At 35.7% G+C, this 26,499-nt stretch overlaps 1 protein-coding gene across 3 annotated transcripts in view; it reads right to left on the bottom strand.

The window, feature by feature from the left end:
* LRRC7 (leucine rich repeat containing 7) overlaps positions 1-26,499 on the bottom strand; it is a 598,371-nt gene that overhangs the window by 402,276 nt on the left and 169,596 nt on the right. For 2 of the 3 annotated variants that reach the window (XM_066268907.1, XM_066268908.1), the window contains exon 1: positions 5,975-6,045. The exons of the other annotated variant lie outside the window; for it this stretch is intronic. In XM_066268907.1, the coding sequence (XP_066125004.1) occupies position 5,975 (1 nt within the window). In that variant the 5' untranslated portion in view covers positions 5,976-6,045. Of the gene's footprint in view, positions 1-5,974; positions 6,046-26,499 lie in introns of those variants that run through there. 3 annotated transcript variants of the gene reach the window in all.

Raw genomic sequence — 26,499 nt, forward strand, 5'->3', positions numbered from 1 at the left:
CTAATGTCTGTCATGCAAACTCTTTCCTCCTGGCAATACAGCAGTAGAAAGAGAATGATCCTGTGGGTCATACAAATAGATTGTAATATTGATTTTCCCTTTAGTAACTAACTGTGGTAATTGTGGAAAAGTCATTCAGTGAGCTTCTCTGGAGCTGTTTCTCATGTCTCTTATAGAGATATCATGAGGGCCAAGTGAGAAAATGTGTGTATAAATGTACTTGGACTACATGAAAGTTACTCAATAAGTGTCAATTTCCCACCCATCTCCCCTTAATTTCTTCTCCAGGTTATGGTTCCAGCTATGATTTAAACAACTAAACACAGTTTCTAAATTCCACCTAGAAGGCGCTCAACCAGACTACACGTGGGAAGGAACTGAGCTCTTTGTTCAGCATAGGAGTTTTAGGAATTAAGTCAGACGAAGACATCAGCACTGGAAAATCATTCATCTGGCACCAGAACATCTCAGGGTATAGAATCCAGGTTGCAGGCTCATGCAGGCATACCCAAAGCACATCTTGCCAGGAGCCATGGTGTGCAGCTGGTATTAGTCTCTTTCTGCCCATCATGGACCTGAGAGTGAACTACTGTTTGTGTCACCTTCCCTGCTTATCTTTAGCTTCCTTCTCATATCATTGCTTCTGTGTGGCTTATCCAGCCTTCAATGACTTTCTTTCCTCTCTTAATATTTATGATCATTAGACATCAAAGTTGCGTATTGGCAATATAGGACCTAAAAATTGTGTGTCATTGATTTCATTCTTTGGACTCTGAATTTTTGTCCATATAGATGCCACCTATAACCTGTACAAATCGGTCATCAATTTTAGGTTATTCTTCATGGAACATATATTATTTAAGAAATTTTTTTCTGATTGTCTAGCAAACATAATTACTGATGTATTCTCAGTAGCATATGCACTGGGGCACTCGGAAGTGATATGGGCTTAGTTTTGTTTTTTAAGGAAACCTATTATTTTTAATAACAGTTGAGGAGTATTTGTTTTAAAACAGCAAGTCCCATAGCATTTTGAAATGATTTCATTCACGAAAATTCAGTAACCACACAATTTTGCAATTTTTGTGAGTCTTTCTGCCATTCACAAGTACAGGCCTCTGGAACTTCTTATCTCAAGAGAGAAATAGCCTCCTCACTGATTTCTATATCTTCTATTTCCCCATATAGTCTGATCAACCATGAGCCTGAAGTAAAACTGGAGAACCGAGGAATGTCGAAAGTACAGCTGATCTCTGCTGTGAGTTATTCACAGTATTTTGAGGCTTCATGACACAGAAAACCCAAAGGGAGAGAATCATTCACTCATTCATTCCTTTAAAAATATCTTATAATTACTTACTATGTGCCAAGTACTGCTTGAAATTATTTGTAAGGCTGTGAAATAATACTAGATAGATGATAGATAGATGATGATAGATAGATGATAGATAGATAGATAGATAGATAGATAAATAGATAGATAGATGATAGATAGATAGATGATAGATCTTGAAAGGTCTTCTGAAACCCTTGTAAATTCTTAAGTGATAAGGGCATTAGCAGACTCTTTTGTTCTATTTGGTCTTTGATGTCAGCTCCTGATACAGGGCTCCTTAATCTCTTAGAGTTTCCTGGGTGTTAAGAGTGTCTTTTGTTCTTAATGGGGTTACTCAAGGTGGACTCCTGCATGGCACCTGGATAGGGCCTGGTCACCTGAAAGACCAAGCCATGATTAGAAGCTTAGAATTTTCAGCCCCATCTCCCATTCTCCAGGGAAAGAAGAAGGGCTGGAAATTGACCATGCCTACATTAGTAAGCCTTCATAACATCTCAATAATACAGGATTCAGAGAAGCTTCCAGGTGGTCAGTGTGTCCACATTTTAGGAGGCTAGCACACTCCAACTCTAAGGAAAGAGCAGCTCCTGTGCTCAAAGCCCTCCCAGACATCACCCTATATATCTCTTCATCTGGCTATTCATCTGTATCATCATGTCTTTTAATAAATGGATAATGTAAGTAAGAGTTTCCTCAAGTTCTATCAACTGTTCCAGCAAATAACAGAATCCAAAGGGAGGAGATCACGGGAGCAATTTATAGCCAAGTTGGACAGAAGTTGTGGGTAACCTGGGAACCTACTACTTACAATTGCCATTTGAAGGATGTGTGGGTAGGCACAGTCTTGTGGGACTGATGGCTTAGCCTATGAGATCTGATGCTCTCTTCAAGTAGATAGTGTTATTCATAACTGAGTTAAATTGTAGGACTACCAGACATGTCACAGAAAATTGCTTTTTGTGGGGGAAAATCCCACATACCTGTTGTCTGAAGTATTTTGAGTGTGGTAGTAGTGTGAGAGAAAAGGCGAAACATCAGAGAAGGGCTGGATTTTTCCCAACACAGAGGCAAACAAAATATCTGTCAACCTACTGTAAGAAAACTACTGTAAGTGGAATAATAATAGGGCATATATATTTGATAAGATTACCCAGTAATAAAGATATCCTTAACCAAAGTACATTAAATTAAATTAGTTATTCAAATTATGGAATATTTTAGGGTAATTACAACTGAAAGATATTCTGAGAATAAATAAAGCTCAGTTTTAAAAAATATAAAATTACCCCAAGATAAATCTGAACAATATAATTCTATTGGAAGTGATAGAGAAAGGAGATAAGGGGAAAAATACAGCCCCCATATTTTTTTATTTTTATTTATATTATTATTATTTTTTTTTTTTGTATTTTTCTGAAGCTGGAAACCGGTAGAGACAGTCAGACAGACTCCCGCATGTGCCCGACCGGGATCTACCTGGCACGCCCACCAGGGGGCGATGCTCTGCCCATCCTGGGCGTCGCCATGTTGCGACCAGAGCCACTCTAGCGCCTGGGGCAGAGGCCAAAGAGCCATCCCCAGCGCCCGGGCCATCTTTGCTCCAATGGAGCCTTGGCTGCGGGAGGGGAAGAGAGAGACAGAGAGGAAGGAGGGGGCGGGGGTGGAGAAGCAAATGGGCGCTTCTCCTGTGTGCCCTGGACTGGAATCAAACCCGGGTCCCCCGCACGCCAGGCCGACGCTCTACCGCTGAGCCAACCGGCCAGGGCCAACAGCCCCCATATTGAAATAGATTTGTAAATACTTGTGGCCTGCCAGAGTTAGATTATCTTCATTAGGGTTCCCAATGCCTGACTAATTGTGATGTCCAAATGTTGTTGTTCTCTCAGTCATCGTTCTCCCAGGCTTTTCAGTAGCGTTCAACACAGTTAATATCTATGAATCTTTCCTATTTTTTTTTCTTTTTAAACAAAACAAAAATGCTGGGTATCCCTTTTATTCTGACTTTGCCACATGGTTTCTGCCTGATGAAATTCTGTCAGCCTCAATCGCTATCTCTATTCAGATATATTAAGCTCATATGTCTTCTAGTTCTAGAGCTTCAGGTCTGACTTTCTACCCTTCTTATGAGATCCCCATTTTGCTATGCTAGAGGCACCTGAATTTTACTGTCCAGACTAAAGTTAGCATTTTAACCTCTGCTGAAAGTTAACTGTTCTTTTAATGTTCCAGATCTCAAAGAATGGGATTACCATTTCTGCAGAATACACTGAAAGAGGTATTTCTTTCAAATCAAAGTCCTACCTCTGTATCTCTACAGCCACCACTTTAGCTTGACTGAAAGTTTTCTACCTGGATTACTGAAAGCATCGATTTCCTGCTCTCTCACCACCAGACTTCCCCAATAGTCTACCAGAAGATTCTTCTTCTTCTTTTTTTTTCTAACTCTACTCTTGAGTTCTTCAAAATCTTTTACATTATGATCTCTTCATTTTCTTCTGAGCTTAAATTGATATTCACTATTACTAACATATTTCTAAACACATTTTTATAATTTTCTCTTCTTTATTAAAATGATAGCCTAAGTGAACTCTTTTAAAACTTTTCAAATTTTGAAAGTACTTCGCTTTTTACTGCCTCATAGTATTAGTCTAAGTTTACGAACCACATAAATTAAGGGCTAATAATTTACATTAAGATGATGTTTTCATCTCTGTTTAATCATTACTTAGTATTCTTCTTATCAACATATATGATTCCAATGATATAAATATTTAATGAGTTTATATGTGAGGTATTTGTTATCCATGACTTATAATTTATAAAGCCATAAAAGAAGATTGAAAGGGAAGTACTTCTGTTAGCTTATATAATTTTTTTTTTCTGAGACAGAGAGAAGGATAGACAGGGACAGACAAACAGGAAGAGAGAGAGATGAGAAGCATCAATTCATAATTCTGGCACCTTAGTTGTTCATTGATTGCTTTCTCATATATGCCTTGACAAGGAAGCTCCAGCTAAGCCCGTGACCTTGGGTTCAAGTCAGCAACCATGGGGTCATATCTTTGATCCCACGCTCAAGCCTGCGACCCAGCACTGAAACTGGTGAGCCTATACTCAAGCAGGATGAGCCCATGCTCAAGCTGGTGACCTTGGAATTTTGAACCTGGGTCCTCAGCATCCCAGGCCAATGCTCTATCCACTGCACCACTGCCTGGTCAGGCTTGGCTTACAGAATTCTTGAGGAATCTGTACTGTTAAGCAATTGAAACACAATTTTAAATGGTTTTATAATTACAGAAATTTCTACTACTATAGGATTATACTTTTTAAAATTTTATTGGAGTGACACTGGTAACATAACTATACAGGTTTCAGATGCCTGATTCTAAAACAAATCTGTCACCATATTGTACGTTCATCCCTCCCCTGTGAAGTCTTTATCCATCACTTTTTATCACACCATATACTCCTCCTCCACCCCACTGCCATCCCCAGCCATCTGTACACTGTTGTCCAGGTCTGTGAGGGTTTTTTTTTTGGTCCTTTTTTGCTCTATTCCTTCACCTCGCTCACCCAACACCCCTACCTGACAGTTGTCAGACTGCTCTCTATAGGATTTTAAATAAAAAATATGTACAACTTCTAAAATATTTTGACTTCAGATACTGCCATCAGTTTAAATATATTTTTCTCTGTAAATATACTCTAATCATTATCACTGAAAAATGCCAATTAAATTAAGAACTAACTCTATTAAGTTTTATTTTAAAAATATATGCATACTATGTATTATATATTTGTGCATATGCATAAGTGTGCATGCATATCTAAACATAATTTTAACATGTAAAATAAGTTTCTATTTATAAACTTAGTCCCTTAATTTACACCCACAAAAGATTTGATGTGAATACTTTCAAAACTCTTTTCAGCTTGAACATTTTTGATTCTATTACAATCTTTGAGATATATTTGAGTAGAAAGAATCAACTCCAATCACTTTAATGTGGAACAATGATGTATTTTAAAGATGTATCTTGCCATTTAAATAATCTTATTCACTCTTCCCACATTCTAAAGTCCTTTTTTTCAATCTACTTGTCTAAACATTGCATGATTTCATTTCTACAAAATGTCAGTAAGTACTGAAAAATGGAAAGCTCTGCTTTTGTCTGGATTTCATCAGCTATCACCTTTAATTTTTGAAATGAAACCTTTAAAAGTGAATGTAATTTAATCCAGTCTTAAAAACATGATTAAAATCTAATCATGTTTGTGAGAGGAATTAATATATTGATATGATGGCTAAATATGTTATGACTCATAAAGAGAGTCTTACTCTTTTTATAAAGAAATGCATTGTTGACATAGGGCTCTAGAACTAAGACCTGGAAGAGGATACAATATTTAAACTTATCCTTATGACCAAAATAATTTAATTAATATTGACACAAAATTAGTTTCCTGAATCCATAGTTACTATTTTTTCTTTTTATTTTGGTGATATAATATAGTTAACACAAATACTACTAAGTATAAATTTAAAGTTACAACACTATTTGGTCATTATAGAGTAAAATTCTTAGAAAACTATTGAATTCTATATATTTAAGCATAGTAAAATAATATAGTATCTACTTGCTAGTTATTCCTGTCTCTGCAGACTTCTAGGTTGTGACCACTTTGACTTGCATTTTTTTTTCATGTAGCGGGCTCCTTAAAAAAAAAAAAAAAAAGAAAATTTAAAAAACTTTAATTAATTGTACTTATAAATTGACAAATACATCTAAATGAACATAATAAGCAAGAATGGAATGTGAAGAGCTTAATCAAATGCTTTTCTAAAAGTCAGGGTACATATCTTATCAGAATAATTCCACAAACACTACATCTTAAATATTTGAGCTGTGAATATATAATAAATTCAGTGTGGAACAAAAAGATAATACAATTGTCTTTTTTAAATACTCTTTTGAAATACTCTTTTTTAAAGCAACATTTCAATAGCAGCAAGAAAATGTTTTTGTATAGTGACTGGCCTTTTTTTGTTTTATTCTTAATAACTAAATAATAAATGAGAAATGTATTTTTCCATGTTTTTAAGAATTAAAATTTTTTCAAAATATTTCATTATTTGAATTCTTATTGTTCCAAGTTGCCTTTTCTTCTAATTATTTTGAATAAAGTTTTATGTTCTTACTATTATAATTTAAACAATGATTTGGTAATGCTTTGACACTGGCACTTATTACATGTATGTATATTCATATATAACTTAATGTGTTTGCTATGTTATAATTCTAATAATTGAGCCTAAAATACACATATGCATTTGCAATAATTAAAATTCTTTTAGAAAAGAGATTTCCATGAGATTAATGCAGATATCCACATTTTTTTAGTATTGTAGTTTTTACTTTATGCATTTACAAATCATAGTTGATAGGGAAAATAAAAAATAAACCTTGAAATTACTTGTTTGAATATTTGATGTGCAGCCTTTACATTTATATATAACTCCAGAATCTCTGTATAATTATTAAATATGTAGGTGAGGACTAAAGAGAACCTCCAGGTACTAGTGGAACAGAAAAGTATCTATTCCATACAGAGTTAGGCACTGCCTGCTGTGGTTTTGGAGTCATAAAAGGAAGCTTTATTGTTATAGTTCAGCATCATTTTCTAATAAAGATTTTTAAAAAGAGATGAAAAGGACCAAGAAATATTAAATATCAGCTTAATAAATACAATTGTACATTATAAAACTTAGATACAAAAAAACAAAAAGAAACCTCTCCTTGAACTTAGAAATCTAAAGAATATTTTGGAAAATAAAAATTAGAGTAAAAAAACTAAGTAGCAGTTAAAATGCTGATGATTATATATTTAATTAATGCATTTCTTCACTTGTATAAAACACAGTCTTAGAATAAATAAAGGTTAGCAAAACATGTGTTTAGACTAAAGTAATTTTCTGATTACAAAAGCAATATTTAAATAAAACAAATTAATACATTTTTATAGTTATAATTATTCTTAATACTTTTGTTTTTTACTTTTATACTAAAATTAAAAGTTATTTACATACCTCCATCAAAGACATTCTGTTATATCCAGTATTTTGTATTCCTTTTATAAGAGATCTAATGTACTTGGCTACAGGTAACATCACATTAGGCTAATTTTAAAGGGGGAGTAAAACAAAAACCTTTTGATTTTAATAGATATGAACATATTGGCCTAGATGGGTCCCTTTTACTAAATAATATGTTAAAAAATAAATATTCAAATGTTATTTCAGAGCCATCACAGTCAAAGGTATAGTTCCTGAGCCTCCATTTTGAAAGTCCATTTTAAAAGACATTTAAATGGAAGACTTATATATGGAAGCATTGTTTGAAAGCCTTTAGAAAGGTCCCTTGCTTTGGCTCATACTCAATTTTTGGTCCTTCTGGTTTCCAGTTTTTTAATCAACCTCCTTGAAATATAATCTTCTCACTCAGTCCTTAATTGTACATAAATAACTTCCGCACAAACCCCATTCACTGCATACCTTAGGTTGGATGGGAATTCTTACCTGCTTGCCCTCCTTATCGCAGCCCTTTCCTTTCTGCACTTCCCTTATCCTTCTATGGCTTAAACTACATTCACTCTCAGTTTGACCTGCCTCTTTCACCTGCTGCTCAGGAGTAGGAAATATATATAAAAAGTCCTTATGGTATAAGTTCCTCTTTAAGACATGATCTTCCAGGGCAAGGACCTGTTCAGATATGCTTCTAAAAAGTGTTTATCACTCCATAGACACTGCAATATTTAACAAGGGTTGCTGCAGCACTTGAGCTGTGTGTGGCTGTGCAGTAAATAGGCCAGATTTGGATGGTAAGCACTATAATTCCCAGCTTTACATCTTAATTATAATTAAATGAGATTGCCTAATGCAAGTATTTAAATGTTCATTCAAATTAAACTTATTGAAACCAGAGGGCACAAAGGGTGCTCGTGATAATACTAAAGTTTTATATTAGGTTTCCCAATACAGCATAAAAGAAAGTCAGGGGATTTAAAATGTCAAAAGTGTTTAGAAACATATATTGAATTGGCTAAGAACTTTAACTCTGTCCTGTGGTTAATGTTCTCGTAGTGTTTTTGTGATATGATTACTAATAATCAATGACTATTTGATGTTAATCCTCTTTTAAGAGCAAATGAAGTACAAGCATTGCATATCAAACAAATTTGATAAGCAGTAACCCGAGTAAGAATTATTATAAAGAACATATTTAGGTTGAAGTATAAACTTGAAGAAATGTTCAATAGTATAGTCTGTTCATTATTTTAGAAAGAATTTCACCCCAGTCATCCTTGGCAAATGAGAATCTACTATATTTTGAGGATCTCCAGTATCTTCAGAAAATTCATACAGGTGCCAACCTAAAGAATTAAAGTAGAAGGACCTACAGGAAACATGAGACCATGCACTCAACACTGGAGTTGCAAGTTCTGGTTGAAGCAAAGGTTGTCTTTGCAGTATGTACTGTAAGTCATTTAAATTTAAAGGCACAGTTTTAAAGTCCAGATAGAAATACCTTTCAGAAACTACAGGGCAAAACAGAATTACTAATATGAGACATATATAGCCTGTGAGGGCTCTCAGATTCAATATGAATAAACCCGTAGAAGAATTTATTTCTGAGGGGCAAAGATAAAAAGCAAATTTGAATATAATCTGAGATGTGATATGATAGAAGTGTGCAGAATGTACTGTGGGAGCCTGAGGAGGGGCACTCAGGACAATCTGGGGTTGCATGAAAGGCCATTGACCCAGTGATCAGTCCATGTCTCAGATGTCCCAAGCATTTTATACATTTTTGTTGAAAACCCAACAGAACCAAGATCCCTTAAGTTTCTTCCATGTGTTGTTTTACCTTAAAGCAAGTACAAAGACAGAATAAAAATTGGCAGAGCCTTGTGGATCACTATATGGCTTTTACTGTTCCATGTACCTCTAGTCTCTGCCCTAAATCCTTACAGTCTACAGGGGGCAAGGGGGAAGAGGTAAGTATACTGGTCCTTCGTCTATAGTGGGGGTTAGATTCCAAACCCCCGTTATAGGGGAAAATCTGCAAAGTAGCGACTTATATTTATTTTATTATATATATAATATATATCTTAAGGCTTTATTTTTATTTAATTTCTTTTAATATGTTTTAATTAATATTTTTTATATTTCTCTATATTGTTTTCAATTTTTTTAGGCTAGGAAATGCTTATTTTACTGGAAAAAGAATTAAAATAATAAATATATAAAAATACATATAAACTGCAAAATCCCGCGATATAGTGAAAACTCTGCGATACAAAATTAGATATATACAACTTAAAAATCTTTGATACAGTGAGACTGCAAAACGTGAACGGCAATCTGGTGAGGGAGGACTATAGAACTGCTGGGCTGAGATGGTGCTCGCAAGAGCAGGGAGCCCGGAAGCCGGGGAGAAGGCTCTGGGTGGGACAGGGCCACATCCGGTGCCTTTCTCTGCTCTAGGTCTCCTGTCTTGACTCTACTTAGATCATATTCTCTTGACCATTATTGTAAGAAATGAAAATTAAAGTCTCGCTTCATCTATCCACCCATATGCCTGCATAAGTCAACAATTTTCTCTCTTATCACAAACAATAATTCACACTCAATAACAACATTTCCTATATATTTTTGAGATAGAAGTCATAAACTAAGATAGGCCCTCCCCAGATAATACATCTTTTCTATAAAATTCTATCACAGAGATCACTTCCTTATTCTTCATAATCAGTGGTAGGATTCAAATAATTTAACAACCGGTTCTCTGCCCTCATGACCATTTTAGGTATAAAAAAAAGACATTCCAAAAGGAGGTTTATTATTTCATGCATTTAATACTTAAATAAGAACAATAAAAGAGGTACACAAAACTAGATTATAAGAGTTTTAAAATGTTAATGAAAAAATATTAAATAATACTAATAATCTCAGAGGAATTTGGGTGTAACATAAAGCTAAAACAAATGACAGCTTGTCACCCTTTGACTGTTGGGTATTTTTTCTCTTTACGTTACATGTTTATTTACTGAAGTAACAGATGAGAGGGAATTAAAATGTAGTATTTTATCAAAGCTATAACAAGGTTTATAAAATGAGTAAAAATATTATAAGCAGAGATCCATCAAACTTTTTTACCTATTGATGGAATGAACATTACTATGGGCATTTAAAATATACTGTTATACAGATGAATGTTAAAAAAAGCATAAGAAATGTAAATTTGTGATTTCCACACTGGGCAGCTCCAGGCACCCACCTTAACGAGAACCTGATTACAAGTGCCATTTTAACAACTGGTTCACCAACTCAACAAAAAATTAGGTATCAGTTCTACTGAACTTGTGTGAACCAGCTGAATCTCAGCACTATATATAGTGGTTTTGTTTTGTTTTGTTTTTTAGGTATATACCAATATTCTCTTTGCATAGATGAAAAACCTAACTTTGGAGTAAGGCATCACTCACTCATTCACTGAAGAGGTAAAGAGCGTCCATCTTCCAGGCACTGTGGTGCTACTGAAACAGCTTCCTGCTAAAAGTCTCAGTCTTGTAGAAACAAAGCTGAGTGTTCATCACACCATTTCCTTTTCCCGCATACACAAAAGGACTGCATTTCTCTCTCCCCACCTCCTACTGCAGCTGTGACTGAATTTTGGTCAGTGGTGGGTGAAAGTAATAGAAGCCACTTCTAGGCCTGGCCCTGAAAAAAGTCATCTCATTTGACCTTTTGGACCTTTCTTCCCCGGAGTATGCTACACAGATCCAGCTGACATAGCTATAATGGAGGGGACCTCCCAATAGGCATTGAACTGTGACATTAGAGAAAAAGAAAACTTTTATTGTATTAAAATACTGATATTTTGGGTTCAATTTGTTACTACAGTAGTGTCTATTATTTCTTTCTTGCCTTGGGAAGGACACTAGACAATTGAATAAAAAAATTTGCTTTCAAGGAAATAGAATACCATGAACTGGAGTCACCCACCACATTTTCAAGAAAACCAGTATACCATTAATGTTGGGTTTGGCTCTATGTTGCTTTGGCCAACTAGTGCTGAGCCTAGGTATTGAAAGGCTTCATATGTTTCTGCTCATATAGTCACTCCTCTGTTATGAGTAAGGGCTATAAAATGTACATGTCCAGATTATCCCACTGGTCCTAAAAGGAAGATGTGAGATATATGGATCAGAGTTGCACACCAGAAGCACCCTAGATCAGCTGACGTCCAACTGACCTCCAGACACAAACAAGCACAGATGAAATTAGCAGAACCATTAAGTGAGGCCCAGCCTGGCTTGAAAGGTCCTTACATAATCCTCAGACCTTTGAGTTTAATAAATCCTCATTATTGCATGCCACTGAGATTTTGTTATTGTTTGTTGTGCAGCATTATTTCAGTACTAGCTGACTGATACATCTTCTCAAATAAGGTGGTCAGGAAAGACCTCACTAAGAAGGTCACATTTAAGCATAAACCCAAGAATGGAGAACCATCTATGTTAGTAGTTGATAAAAATAATTCCAGGGAGAAGGAGCAACATCCAAAATAGCACTAAGGTTTGTGGCATATTTTGAAGAACTAAATGATGGCCAGTATGCCTGAGACTAATTAGCATGAAGGAGAATAGCTGATTAGTCTCAGGCATACTGGAATAGATAGGAGAGACAAGCAAGTAACAGATCAGACCTTGTAGGCCTTAGTAGGAAGTTAATTTTTAAAACTTCCAAGATCCAGTAGAGACTTCAAAATGTCTATTAAAGCCTACCTTAGGAGTACAAAATGAATAATGACTTGAAAGAGTGGACAAGAAATACTTAACTTTAAATTGCACTTCTATGGCAAGTATATTGTTTTCATTTTAATTTTACACTATATATATATTTATAAAAGAATGCCTGCAGGTATCACTTTATCTTATACGGAAAAGACTTGAACATAGAGCACATGGAGTGGGCTTGGTTAAGCACCTCTCCTTTATCTATTCAGTCTGTGTCCTGCCACTGTCTTCGTTTAGAAGTAAAATTGAAATTTTTAAGTTGAGGGTTGAGCATGTTTTCATATATCTGTTGGGCCTTTGTATGTCTTCTTGGGAGAAGTGTCTGCTCAATCCTCTCCCATTTTTTTAAATTAGATTCTTTGTTTGGTGTTGACTTGTAAGAGTTCTTTTATATTTTTTGGTTATTAACCCGTCAGAGCTGTTGTTTGTAAATATCTTCTACCATTTGATTGGTTGCCTTTTTGTTTTGTTGGAGATTGCTTTTTCTGTAGAGAAGTTTTTTAGTTTGATATATTCCCATTCATTTACCAGTAAACATAGTGGGTACCTACACAAAAAATTTAAAAACATTTACTTTCAAAGATATAGGCAACCCTATGTTCACTGCAGCATTATTCATGGTGGCCAAGACAAGGAAACAACTAAAGTGTGCTTTAGTAAATGATTGGATAAAGAAGATATGGTACATATATACAATGAAATACTACTCAGCCATAAGAAACTATAAAATGCTGCCATTTGTGACAACATGGATGGATCTTCAGAATATCATGCTAAAGAAAATAAATCAGAAAAAATTAAGAACCATATGATTTCACTCATATATATGGTATATAAAACTGAAAGCAACAAATGAACAAACAAGAAAAACAAACAAAAACTCAAAGACACAGAGAACAATATGGTGATTACCAGAGGGGAGGGAAGTGGGGAGGTAGCAAAGGCCATCCATGTGTGGTCAAACATACAGTAAGGGAGGTAAGATTTGAGTTCAGATGGTGGACAGTGCAATATACAGGTGATGTGTCATAGAATAACACACTTGAGCCTAACCAGGCGGTGGCGCAGTGGATAGAGCGTTGGACTGGGATGCAGAGGACCCAGGTTCGAGACCCTGAGGTCGCCAGCTTGAGCGTGGGCTCATCTGGTTTGAGCAAAGCTCACCAGCTTGAACCCAAGGTCGCTGGCTCCAGCAAGGTGTTACTCGGTCTGCTGAAGGCCCGCGGTCAAGGCACATATGAGAAAGCAATCAATGAACAACTAAGGTGTTGCAATGTGCAATGAAAAACTAATGATTGATGCTTCTCATCTCTCTCCGCTCCTGTCTGTCTGTCCCTGTCTATCCCTCTCTCTGATTCACTCTGTCTCTGTAAAAAAAAAAGAATAACACTTGAAACCTATATAACCTATGTATGCAATCTTATTAATCAATGTTATGTCAATAAATTTAACTTAAAAAACAAGAAAGAACAGTTAGTAGCTGAGGTAAAAATTGTTTTGCATGAGGATAAAGTTCTGTTAAAATACATTCTTGAAATGAAATCCCATGAAGAAGGAATAATATCGTATATATATATATATCAAGCACACTGTTTTTATTTTGACTTTATGCCATATATATATAAAATAATGCTGGCAGGTATTATTTTGATCCTATAGAAGAGAAACTTGAACATAGAGTGATTTTGAAGGTCTGATGGAGATCAGAGGCCCTTGTACATTTGCCTAGTACTGCTACCTGCTAGGTCAGGTATGACAGATAAGAGCAGGAGATGTAGGAAGCTCTGACCAATTTCATAGAACACTTTGGTGATCTCTCCACCTTCTTTTATTGACCTAATAGTATATATAATTTCTTTTATCTAGGGGTATCTTTATGGGACCAATAATATCCTTTTATATCACCACTCTTAGAACATGTGATCCAGCAGAGTATATAACATGCAGTGAGGGGTACAAAGGAGTCCTAATGCAGTGGTCCCCAACCCCTGGGCCACGGACCGGTACCGGTCCATGGGCCATTTGGTACTGGTCACAGAGAAAGAATAAATAACTTACATTATTTCCATTTTATTTATATTTAAGTCTGAACGATGTTTTATTTTTAAAAAATGACCAAATTCCCTGTTACATCCGTCTAAGACTCACTCTTGATGCTTGTCTCGGTCACGTGATACATTTATCCGTCCCACCCTAAAGGCCGGTCCATGAAAATATTTTCTGACATTAAACCGGTCCGTGGCCTAAAAAAGTTTGGGGATCACTGTCCTAAAGGAACCAATATAACTAAATTTTACTGGCATCTTACCTTGCTGTCTGGGTCTTTATTGCTTTTTGTCAGTTCTAAAGCAACAGTCTCCCTCCTCAATGGTCTTTAGGACTCTGACCATACCTTATACTCCAAGATTGTAATAGAGTCTAGATATGACTTCCAAAAACATTTTTATCATACACGTGTCACTCGGGGAAGGGGGAAAAAAGAGAGAGAGAACTAACTTTGACATTTGCTGAGTGCATATTTTATTCCAGATGTTTTTCTAGGTGATTAGAGATGATGTTTCTCTCAGGTTGGTTTCACCCTGTAATTGACTCTGCCTAATGCAAGATCTGAAATTACTGTAAATACTTTATTGGAGAAGCAATTCTAGGAAACAACAGAAGAGAAAAGAAACCAAACAGGGAAGGTAAGGAAAGCAGTAATAGTGTGTAATAAAGCAATTAGCATTCTGAGCAACTAAGCTCTATCCTGCTGGGGACTCAGAGAGACGGTGTGCAATATACCTCAGGGTGAGTTGGTGGAGCAGGGATAAGCTACTGATTGTCCCATCTGTCAATGACTGAAGGCTGCACATGGAGACATTAACTCCTCTGTACACAGACCACAAGAAGCCGAATGAAAGTTCTCAAGAGGATTTGACAAGGCTTGAGCTTTAATGCCATAGGTGCCAGATGTTAAGAGATCAAGAGGACATGGCAGGGCCCACACACTTTACAGAATCTTTTCCTCTTTTATTCTTCATTAATGTCACCATTTTAGAGAGGCTTTCCCTGACCACTGAATTTAAAGACACATACCCCAGTTCTCTACCACTTGTTTTCTTTTTTTCTGAGTCCTTATCACAATTATTTTCTACTAATTTCCTTCTTTTCTTATCTATTATCTGTGTTTTTCTTAGTCTGTGAGCATAATGAGGTCAAGAACTGAGTTTGTTTTGTTCATCAACATCTAGTACAAGGTATGAACCCAACATGTGTTGGATCAGTGAATAGGATAACTGTTCTGTGAGGCAGGTAGTGTGATCTTCATTACTAGATGGGAATACTAAGGCCATATGGCACCAGGATTCCAGTCCAGGACAGTCTGACATAAAATCCCATGCTCTTTAGTACAACTATAATACTGACACCATGCTGCCTTCCTATTTCCTGCCTCAGAAAGCTCAATTATTTTTTACTTCCTACATGTTTAAATCTAAACTCTAGTTGCCTTTCATTTCTTCTCTAACCTGGCTAGTTAGATTACTCTTGAATCTTAAAAATATAGTGCACAAATACATAAAAGATAAATGAAATGTTGCTTAAAATCATATATGAGGCTCTGGCCAGTTGGCTCAGTAGATAGACATCAGCCCAGTGTGCAATGTCCCGAATTTGATTCCCAGTCAGGGCATACAAGAGTAGCTACTACCATCTGCTTCTTACATCCTCCTTCTTCCCTTTCTTTCCTTCTTTCCCTCCAGTAATCAGTGGCTCAACTGGTTTAAGCACAGGAGCCAGGCACTGAGGATAGCTAAGCGTTGGTCCATGCGTCAGCCTCAGGTGCAAAAAGTAGCTCAGTTGATTTGAGCATTGGCCCCAGACAGGGATTGCTGGATGGATCCCAATCAGAGCTCATGTGGGAGTCTGTATCACTATCTCTCTTCCTTTGACATAAAAAAGAAAACATATAGGAAAATGACTTGCAGGTTGCTTATTATCAACAATTAGTTTAATATGAGAAACAGTGTGATCTGGCCTCTAAAAAGTTCAATGTAAAATCCTAAATAAATGTAAATATAATTTCTGGAGCAGTCAGAGAGGTGGGTATTAGTGAATGTAACACTCTGCTTCTGAAGCCAAAATGACTGGAACTCAAAGTAACTAATGATGAAACAGCAAAATGCATTAGGTGAGTGATGTTACTTTAGATGACTGAGCCTGAGCAAAAACATAGATAGCATCATACAAGCAGAAAGCGGAATCAGGAAGGATGAAGTTGGAATCAAGAGAATAAGAAAACAATCTATTTTTACCTACATTTGGTAAGGATATATAGATGCTTTCATTTCCATCATTGCATTGAAGGCTCAGGTCATTTAGCATGACCATAGGGTCTGACAAAGCATAAAAAGAGTTTAGCCTTCAGTCCTTCATTAGATAAATTACTGAAAGAAGAGGGCTGTCGCCTGAGTGCTAGGCTGAAAATTCTCATAAGAAATAACTAGGTAATGGTATGACCCCATGCTACTGAAGGGAAGATGTAATAGAATATGTTGATTGATCCATAGTAGTTGAAGCATTGCTCTGGAAAATCAGGCTCCTCCTATGGGTGTTTCTTCTTATGTAAGGACCACACATCCTGCCCCAACCATGTCAGTTTAGGTCACATGACTCACTTCTAATAAAGGAATACAAGCCAATGGGACGTTTCAGCCAACCTGTGCTTTTCTAGTGCTCTTCAACTTCTGTAGTAAATCACAGATATAAACCCCTTTTTCTTTCTAGATTCTGGAACAAAAAGAAGGCAGAGTAGACACTCAGCCAATATGTAGTCAACATGTAATGGTGTGAAAATAAGCCTTTGTTGTAAAGCTAAGGTTTGTGGTTATTTATCATTGCAGTGGTAAATGTTGGGTAAGAAGTGGATAAAAGAGTTTCCTATTTCAGGGACTTTTACAAAGTAAAACTTGAGATCATGAAGAAAACTATATTCCATTAATAATGTTGGGTTTAATGTAACAAAAGTTTATAAATGATATTGAAAGTATTGATAATATTTTTAAAAATTGGACATGTTAGGGCATGAGGGCATGGGATTCCAATAGAAAGGAGAAATGAATTACTGAGTTGAGAGGTTTAATTGAAACATGTAGAAGAATTTAATTTAGTTGGAATAGTATTGCAATGCTTAAGAAAACTTGAAATTTACTACATTTATACATATAACTGATTAGGTGTGCAAGAATGGTTAAAGTCCTTGGAAAGTTTTGTTTGTTATATGAGAACAGAAAGTACATAATAAAGAAGATAAAATACATTAAGTTTATAAGGAAGATTAAAATATTTTTTAAAAGTTGCAGTTTTGGAATAAAGTTTTAAAGTGATTTTAAAAGCTTAACAGATTTATAAGTAGAATAAGATTTGTTGGTCTAACCTTTTTTTTAGAAAATTAAATTTAATGGGGTGATACTGATTAATAATCAAAAATTTTTTAATATTAAAAAAGTAAGTTTAAGTAAAAATTTAAATTTTATGAAATAAAAATCAATTTAAAATTGCAAATAGCCATAAACAGTCTTTGCACAAAAGCCATTCTATTAATATTTAAAATCACAACAACAAAAGTCATTGTGAAGTAGTAATGTACTTCCCATTTTATAGAAGAGAAGAAAGCTGAGAGAAATTAAAGTTGCTCAAAACCAAACTTACGGTAATTTACACAATATAGTAATTCTACAATTTGCCAAATGGCTTTTAAATGTTCATAAAATGTATGTGTTTCTCTTTTTTTGCCTTAAAAATCTTAATTAGAAAAAATTTCAAAATTAACACTATAAATAAGGCCTTAGATACTATCTATTAAAAATTATTCTCTGGTTGATTTTTCTTTTGTTTTATTTAATTAATTAATTAATTTAAATTTTATTTAGAAAATTAAATTTAACTGGGTGACATTAATCAATAAGAGTACATAGCTTTCAGGTAAACATTTTTATGGCATTTGAGCTCTTAATTATGCTGTATACTCATCAACCAAAGTCAAATCATTTTATGACATCTATATTTGTCCCTTTTCACACCTTTTCCCCCACTTCTCCCTCCTCCCCTTTCCTTTCATCCCCCTCCACCAGTAATTACTTCACTTTTATCTATGTCCATGAGTCTTAGTTTTATCTCACCTATGTGTGAAATCATATAGTTCTTAGCTTTTTCTGATTTACTTATTTCTCTCAGTATAATGTTGGTGTAAATGACAATATGTTATGACTTCTTATGGCTGAGTAGTATTCCATTGTATATATGTACCACATCTTCTTTTTTTTTTTTTTCTGCAGCTGGAAACGGGGAGAGACAGTCAGACAGACTCCCGCATGCGCCCCACCGGGATCCACCCCGCAAGCCCACCAGGGGCGACGCTCTGCCCACCAGGGGGCGATGCTCTGCCCCTCCGGGGCATCGCTCTGCCACGACCAGAGCCACTCCAGCGCCTGGGGCAGAGGCCAAGGAGTCATCCCCAGTGCCTGGGCCATCCTTGCTCCAATGGAGCCTTGGTTGCGGGAGGGGAAGAGAGAGACAGAGAGGAAGGAGGGGGGGGGTGGAGAAGCAAATGGGCGCCTCTCCTATGTGCCCTGGCCGGGAATCGAACCCAGGTCCCCCACATGCCAGGCCGACGCTCTACCGCTGAGCCAACTGGCCAGGGCCTGTACCACATCTTCTTTATCCAGTTCTCTATAAATGGACACTTTGGTTGTTTCCATGTCTTGTCCACTGTAAAAAATGCTGTGATGCGCGCCCAGGGCGCCCTGCTGGCCCGCACACCCAGGGGGCTCCATTATCCTGCGCCTGGTGCGGTCCAGCCGCCAGCGGCAGGGTGAGCGGGAGAGGCTTGGGAGATTCTCTCCGTGGGCGGGGCACCTCACCCAGCCATTCAAGCTAACAATCAAGCATTGGGGGAGGGGCGTGCGCAGGCAGCCTAAAATACCTTCGGAAGCACAGCTGCGACCCAATCACTGAAATTAGCTTAACCCATAAAATCTGCGCACCCTCGGTTCTAATTGATAAGATCTCTCTCAGTTCAGCGATCCAAGACAAGAGGCGTGATATTTTTTAGTGCCTCTCGCTAAAGGGGCGGGGGCAACTTCTGATTCATAGAGCCTCCATATTCAGGGCAGAAAAGATGAGAGAATTTATCAACAGAAAGCCCCCACTCCAGGAAATACTAAAGGGGGTTTTCCAACCAGATTCAAAGAACAAAAGAAAACACCACAAGTAACAGCTCCACCAAGAACACAATAAAACCAAACTTAAACTGTGACAACAAAGGAAAAAAAGGGGGGAGAGGATGGAGATTAACAGTAGCAAAGGATGATGAAGTGCAGAAATACTTATAAGATAGGGTACTACAATGAATATGGTAGGTACCCTTTTCATTACTTAATGGTAACCACCCTTAAAAAAACCACCACAAAAACACTTGACTTAAAAAAGGTAGCAACAGAGGAAAGAAGTATGGAACACAAACAAACAAAAACAAATGATAGAAAAACAAAAGAGAAGAATCAAACTAGATACAAAACTAACAGAAAGCAATTTATAAAATGGCAGTAGGGAACCCACAAGTGTCAATAATTACACTAAATGTAAATGGATTAAACTTACCAATAAAAAGACACAGAGTAGCAGAATGGATTAAAAAAGAAAATCCAACTATATGCTGCCTACAAGAAACACATCTAAGCAACAAGGATAAAAACAAATTCAAAGTGAAAGGCTGGAAAACAATACTCCAAGCAAACAACACCCCAAAAAAAGCAGGGGTAGCAATACTCATATCTAATAATGCTGACTACAAGACAGAAAAAGTACTCAGAGACAACAATGGTCATTTCATAATGATTAAGGGGAAGTTGAATCAAGAAGACATAACAATCCTTAATATATATGCACCAAACCAAGGAGCACCAAAATATATAAGACAGCTACTTATTGACCTTAAAACAAAAACTAACAAAAATACAATCATACTTGGAGACCTCAATACACCGCTGACGGCTCTAGATCAGTCATCCAAACAGAGAATCAATAAAGATATAGTGGCCTTAAACGAAATATTAGAACACCTGGATATGATAGACATCTACAGGACACTTCATCCCAAAGCGACAAAGTATACATTTTTCTCTAGTGTACATGGAACATTCTCAAGAATTGACCATATGTTGGGCCACAAAGACAATATCAGCAAATTTAGAAAAATTGAAATTGTACCAAGCATATTTTCTGATCATAAAGCCTTGAAACTAGAATTCAACTGCAAAAAAGAGGGGGAAAAACCCACAAAAATGTGGAAACTAAACAACATACTTCTAAAAAATGAATGGGTCAAAGAAGAAATAAGCGCAAAGATCAAAAGATATATACAGACAAATGAAAATGAAAATACGACATATCAGAATCTCTGGGATGCAGCAAAAGCAGTAATAAGAGGAAAGTTCATATGACTTCAGGCCTATATGAACAAACAAGAGAGAGCCGAAGTAAACCACTTAACTTCACACCTTAAGGAACTAGAAAAAGAAGAACAAAGACAACCCAAAACCAGCCGAAGAAAGGAGATAATAAAAATCAGAGCAGAAATAAATGAAATAGAGAACAGAAAAACTATAGAAAAAATCAATAAAACAAGGAGCTGGTTCTTTGAAAAGATCAACAAAATTGACAAACCCTTGGCAAGACTCACCAAGGAAAAAAGACACAGGACTCAAATAAATAAAATCCAAAATGAAAGAGGAGAGATCACCACAGACATCATAGAAATACAAAGAATTATTGTAGAATACTATGAAAAATTATATGCCACCAAATACAACAATCTAGAAGAAATGGATAAATTCCTAGAACAATACAACCTTCCTAGACTGAGTCATGAAGAAGCAGAAAGCCTAAACAGACCAATCAGCAGGGAGGAAATAGAAAAAACTATTAAAAATCTCCCCAAAAATAAAAGTCCAGGCCCAGACGGTTATACTAGTGAATTCTATCAAACATTCAAAGAAGACTTGGTTCCTATTCTACTCAAAGTCTTCCAAAAAATTGAAGAAGAAGCAATACTTCCAAACACATTTTATGAGGCCAACATAACCCTCATACCAAAACCTGGCAAGGATGGCACAAAGAAAGAAAACTACAGACCAATATCTCTAATGAATACAGATGCTAAAATACTAAACAAAATACTAGCAAACCGAATACAACAACATATTAAAAAAATAATACATCATGATCAAGTGGGATTCATCCCAGAATCTCAAAGATGGTTCAACATACGCAAAACAGTTAATGTAATACACCATATCAACAAAACAAAGAACAAAAACCACATGATCTTATCAATAGATGCAGAAAAGGCTTTTGATAAAATACAACACAATTTTATGTTTAAGACTCTCAACAAAATGGGTATAGAAGGAAAATATCTCAACATGATAAAGGCCATATATGATAAACCATCAGCCAACATCCTATTAAACGGCATAAAACTGAGGACTTTCTACCTTAAATCAGGAACAAGACAGGGTTGTCCACTCTCTCCACTCTTATTCAACGTGGTGCTAGAAGTTCTGGCCAGAGCAATCAGACAAGACAAAGAAATAAAAGGCATCCATATCGGAAAAGAAGAAGTAAAGCTATCACTTTTTGCTGATGATATGATCCTATACATCGAAAACCCGAAGGACTCCACAAAAAGATTATTAGAAACAATAAACCAATACAGTAAGGTCGCAGGATACAAAATTAACATACAAAAGTCCATAGCCTTTCTATATGCCAACAATGAAATATTAGAAAACGAACTCAAAAAAATAATCCCCTTCACGATTGCAACAAAAAAAATAAAATACCTAGGAATAAACATAACAAAGAACGTAAAGGACCTATATAATGAAAATTACAAAGCATTGTTAAGGGAAATCGAAAAAGATACAATGAGATGGAAAAATATTCCTTGTTCTTGGATAGGAAGAATAAATATAATCAAAATGGCCATATTACCCAAAGCAATATACAAATTTAATGCAATTCCCATCAAAATCCCTATGAGATTTTTTAAAGAAATGGAACAAAAAATCATCAGATTTATATGGAACTATAAAAAACCCCGAATAGCCAAAACAATCCTAAGGAAAAAGAATGAAGCTGGGGGCATTACAATACCTGACTTTAAACTATATTATGGGGCCATGATAATCAAAACAGCATGGTATTGGCAAAAAAATAGACACTCAGACCAATGGAACAGAATAGAAAGCCCAGAAATAAAACCACATATATATGGTCAAATAATCTTTGATAAAGGGGCCAACAACACACAATGGAGAAAAGAAAGCCTCTTCAACAAATGGTGTTGGGAAAACTGGAAAGCCACATGCAAAAGAATGAAACTCGACTACAGCCTGTCCCCGTGTACTAAAATTAATTCAAAATGGATCAAAGACCTAAATATAAGACCTGAAACAATAAAGTACATAGAAGAAAACATAGGTACTAAAATCATGGACCTGGGTTTTAAAGAACATTTTATGAACTTGACTCCAATGGCAAGAGAAGTGAAGGCAAAGATAAATGAATGGGACTACATCAGAATTAAAAGTTTTTGCTCAGCAAGAGAAACTGATATCAAAATAAACAGACAGCCAACTATATGGGAACTGATATTTTCAAACGACAGCTCAGATAAGGGCCTAATATCCAAAATTTACAAAGAACTCATAAAACTCAACAACAAACAAAGAAACAATCCAATAAAAAAATGGGAAGAGGACATGAACAGACACTTCTCCCAGGAAGAGATACAAATGGCCAACAGATATATGAAAAGATGCTCAGCTTCATTAGTTATTAGAGAAATGCAAATCAAAACTACAATGAGATACCACCTCACTCCTGTTAGATTAGCTATTATCAACAAGACGGGTAATAGCAAATGTTGGAGAGGCTGTGGAGAAAAAGGAACCCTCATTCACTGTTGGTGGGACTGTAAAGTAGTACAACCATTATGGAGGAAAGTATGGTGGTTCCTCAAAAAACTGCAAATAGAACTACCTTATGACCCAGCAATCCCTCTACTGGGTATATACCCCAAAACCTCAGAAACATTGATACGTGAAGACACATGTAGCCCCATGTTCATTGCAGCACTGTTCACAGTGGCCAAGACATGGAAACAACCAAAAAGCCCTTCAATAGAAGACTGGATAAAGAAGATGTGGCACATATACACTATGGAATACTACTCAGCCATAAGAAATGATGACATCAGATCATTTACAGCAAAATGGTGGGATCTTGATAACATTATAAGGAGTGAAATAAGTAAATCAGAAAAAAACAAGAACTACATGATTCCATACATTGGTGGAACATAAAAATGAGACTAAGAGACATGGACAAGAGTGTGGTGGTTACCAAGGGGGGGGGGGGAGGGAGGACATGGGAGGGAGGGAGGGAGAGAGTTAGGGGGAGGGGGAGGGGCACAGAGAACTAGATAGAGGGTGGCGGAGGACAATCTGACTTTGGGCGAGGGGTTTGCAACATAATTTCATGACAAAATAACCTAGACATGTTTTCTTTGAATATATGTACCCTGATTTATTAATGTCATCCCATTACCATTAATAAAAATTTATTAAAAAAAAAAATGCTGTGATGAACATAGGGGTGTATGTGTCTTTATGTACCAATGTTTTTGAGGTTTTGGAGTAGATACTCATTAGGGGGATTACTGGGCCATATAGTAGTTCTATTCTTAATATTTTGAGGAACCACCATACTTTCTTCCATAATGGTTGTACTAATTTGTATTCCCACCAGCAGTGAGTGAATGAGGGTTTCTTTTTCTCCACAGCCTCTCCAACACTTGTTATTATGTATCTTGTTGATAATAGCCAATCTAACAGGTGTGAGGTGTACATCTTTTCATGTATCTGTTGGCATTTTGTATTTCTTCTTGGGAAAAGTGTCTGTTTATGTCCTCTCCCCATTTTTTAATTGGATTCTTTGCTTGTTTGTTGCTGAGCTTTGTGAGTTCTTTATATATTTTAGATATTAACCCCTTATTGGAACTGTTGTTTGCAAATATCATCTCCCATTTAGTTGGCCTATTTTTCTTTTGAATTTTTGCCTTCTGAAGTAGACCAATTATTCTTTAACATAAGAAGAGATTTATTAAATGTCTAATTAAAAATAAGTGAGCACATAGCAATGGCTCGGTAAGTGCTCACTGAACTAATGGGTATAGTGCAAAAGAAATAGCATTTTATTTTACTATGCCTTCCTTTTCTTTATCTTCTTCATAAAAGATTTTGAGCAGTTATTGTAAAAGATAGATACAAAGTAGGTTCAAGTAACTTTATATGAAGTGATAAAATATCCCCTAATTTTTGAGCAGTATATTAGAACCATAAAAAGGGGAAAAAAAGAAAAAAGTCTTACTGTAAGACTAATATGTATACTGTGACTTAGCATTGTCACAGTAAGATGCCAACTATTGCTTTCTGGAAAAAGAGTCAATAAGGGAAAAGCATAGGTCACTAATTTTCTTATCTGTTTCAGGAAAGCACATTAATTAATTCTAACACAAAATTCTTAAAAGTGCTTACTTTGTTGATTTATGTATCTTGTTATGTAGAACACCTATAAACACTGACTGAATATTTTACTTCTTCAAGTTTAGAAAGGAAATGGAAGACATTTCAATAAAAATAAAGAAGAGATTAAGTCATAAGCATGATTATCTCTATCTTTTCATGTTGATAGCCTTTTACTATAAGTATTTTTATGTTAGCTAAATGGCAAGATTCAAAATGAAGTTAAAACATGTAAATATATACATTATATATATGTTGCATATGTACACACACAAACAAGTATTTACACAATTTGGGAGATTTGATGACACAATTATGTAGTCTGTTGAACCATTTTCATGAATCAAAGATTTAAATTTATTCTTAGAACAGATATGTAGATATGTAACTAGTGGGATAATATAAAGGACTCTAAAGTTATCCCATTCTTAGATAAACTAGCTAACAAGTGCAATTTAAGAATAAAAAGTAACCACCTCCCCAATTCTCATAGTACCATCTAAAAATTTAATCTAAAGTACTTAGATTTAACATTGAAATATAAAAACAAAGCACCAATTATATGATACAAAGTAAAACAAGATCGATTCATCTTTGTCTTGAAATATTAAACAATCAGAGAGAGTAAATGATGTATTTTAACTACTTATTTTAAAAAAGGATGCTAGGAGAGGCTTATTTCCATGAGAATTTTCAAGATAAAATAAATCAGGATGAGGTAAAAAATAAAAGGTGGTTTGGCATTCTCAGAGTGTTCTGGGATCTAACAGGAACTAAAGAGCTCTACATAATTGAAGGCTAGAGTCTATGCAGACGGATCTGTTAGCCAGGGTACAAGACACCTCATGAACCGTGTTAATGATTGCATAGATAATTCATAGCACCAGAAATATAAATTATGTCTATATAATAAACACTACAATTGATTCTAGGAGAGGAGAACATACCTTGTTAATGGCTAGTCATAAAACTGCTCACCCTTTCCTGACTCATTGATTTTTTTTAAACATAAAAAGGCATTGTAGCTATTAAGTACATATTATAATAATCTAGAATACTGTCTACATTTCACATATGATCAGAAATATTCATCTCAATAATAAGTTTCCCAAAGGCTATGATTATCAATCAAGAATAATTTTTGCATGCTTTATATATTTTAAGTTTACCTCTCTATCGCACTGAGTCCTGATTGTATCCTCCACTATACATTGTAGTTCTTTAGAGTTGGTAAACATGGCCTTTGAGTTAAGAATTAAAGATTGAGTGTTTAATAGTCTCTTCATCCCTTTTCCAATTAATTTTATAACAAGTTTAATGAAGAGTTTGGCCATAGGGGAGAAAAGTCTGAAAAACAGAAAGCCTTAGAAAAAGCTTAAAAATCATTTTGTGGTTGATGATGCAAGAATGATTGTTCCACCATGAATTATCACTGGTAATACTGTCTAGCCAAAGAATTATTAATAACAAGATGCCAGCAAAGATGTGTTGATCACAAAAGCTGTCATGTTTACTGTCATCTGCAGCACTTGGCTCCCAAAGAGAGTGGTAAGAACTGGCGCATTTATTGACGTGCTCTTTCTTGCCTGACAGTAAACTGATAGGCATGTGACATGTCAAATACTACAGGGGGAAATGTGTTCTTGATTAAACATGGTATGTGGTGACCCACCAGCC

The sequence above is a fragment of the Saccopteryx bilineata genome, chromosome 3 (genome assembly GCF_036850765.1).
Source record: "Saccopteryx bilineata isolate mSacBil1 chromosome 3, mSacBil1_pri_phased_curated, whole genome shotgun sequence".
Taxonomy (NCBI): Eukaryota; Metazoa; Chordata; class Mammalia; order Chiroptera; family Emballonuridae; genus Saccopteryx; species Saccopteryx bilineata.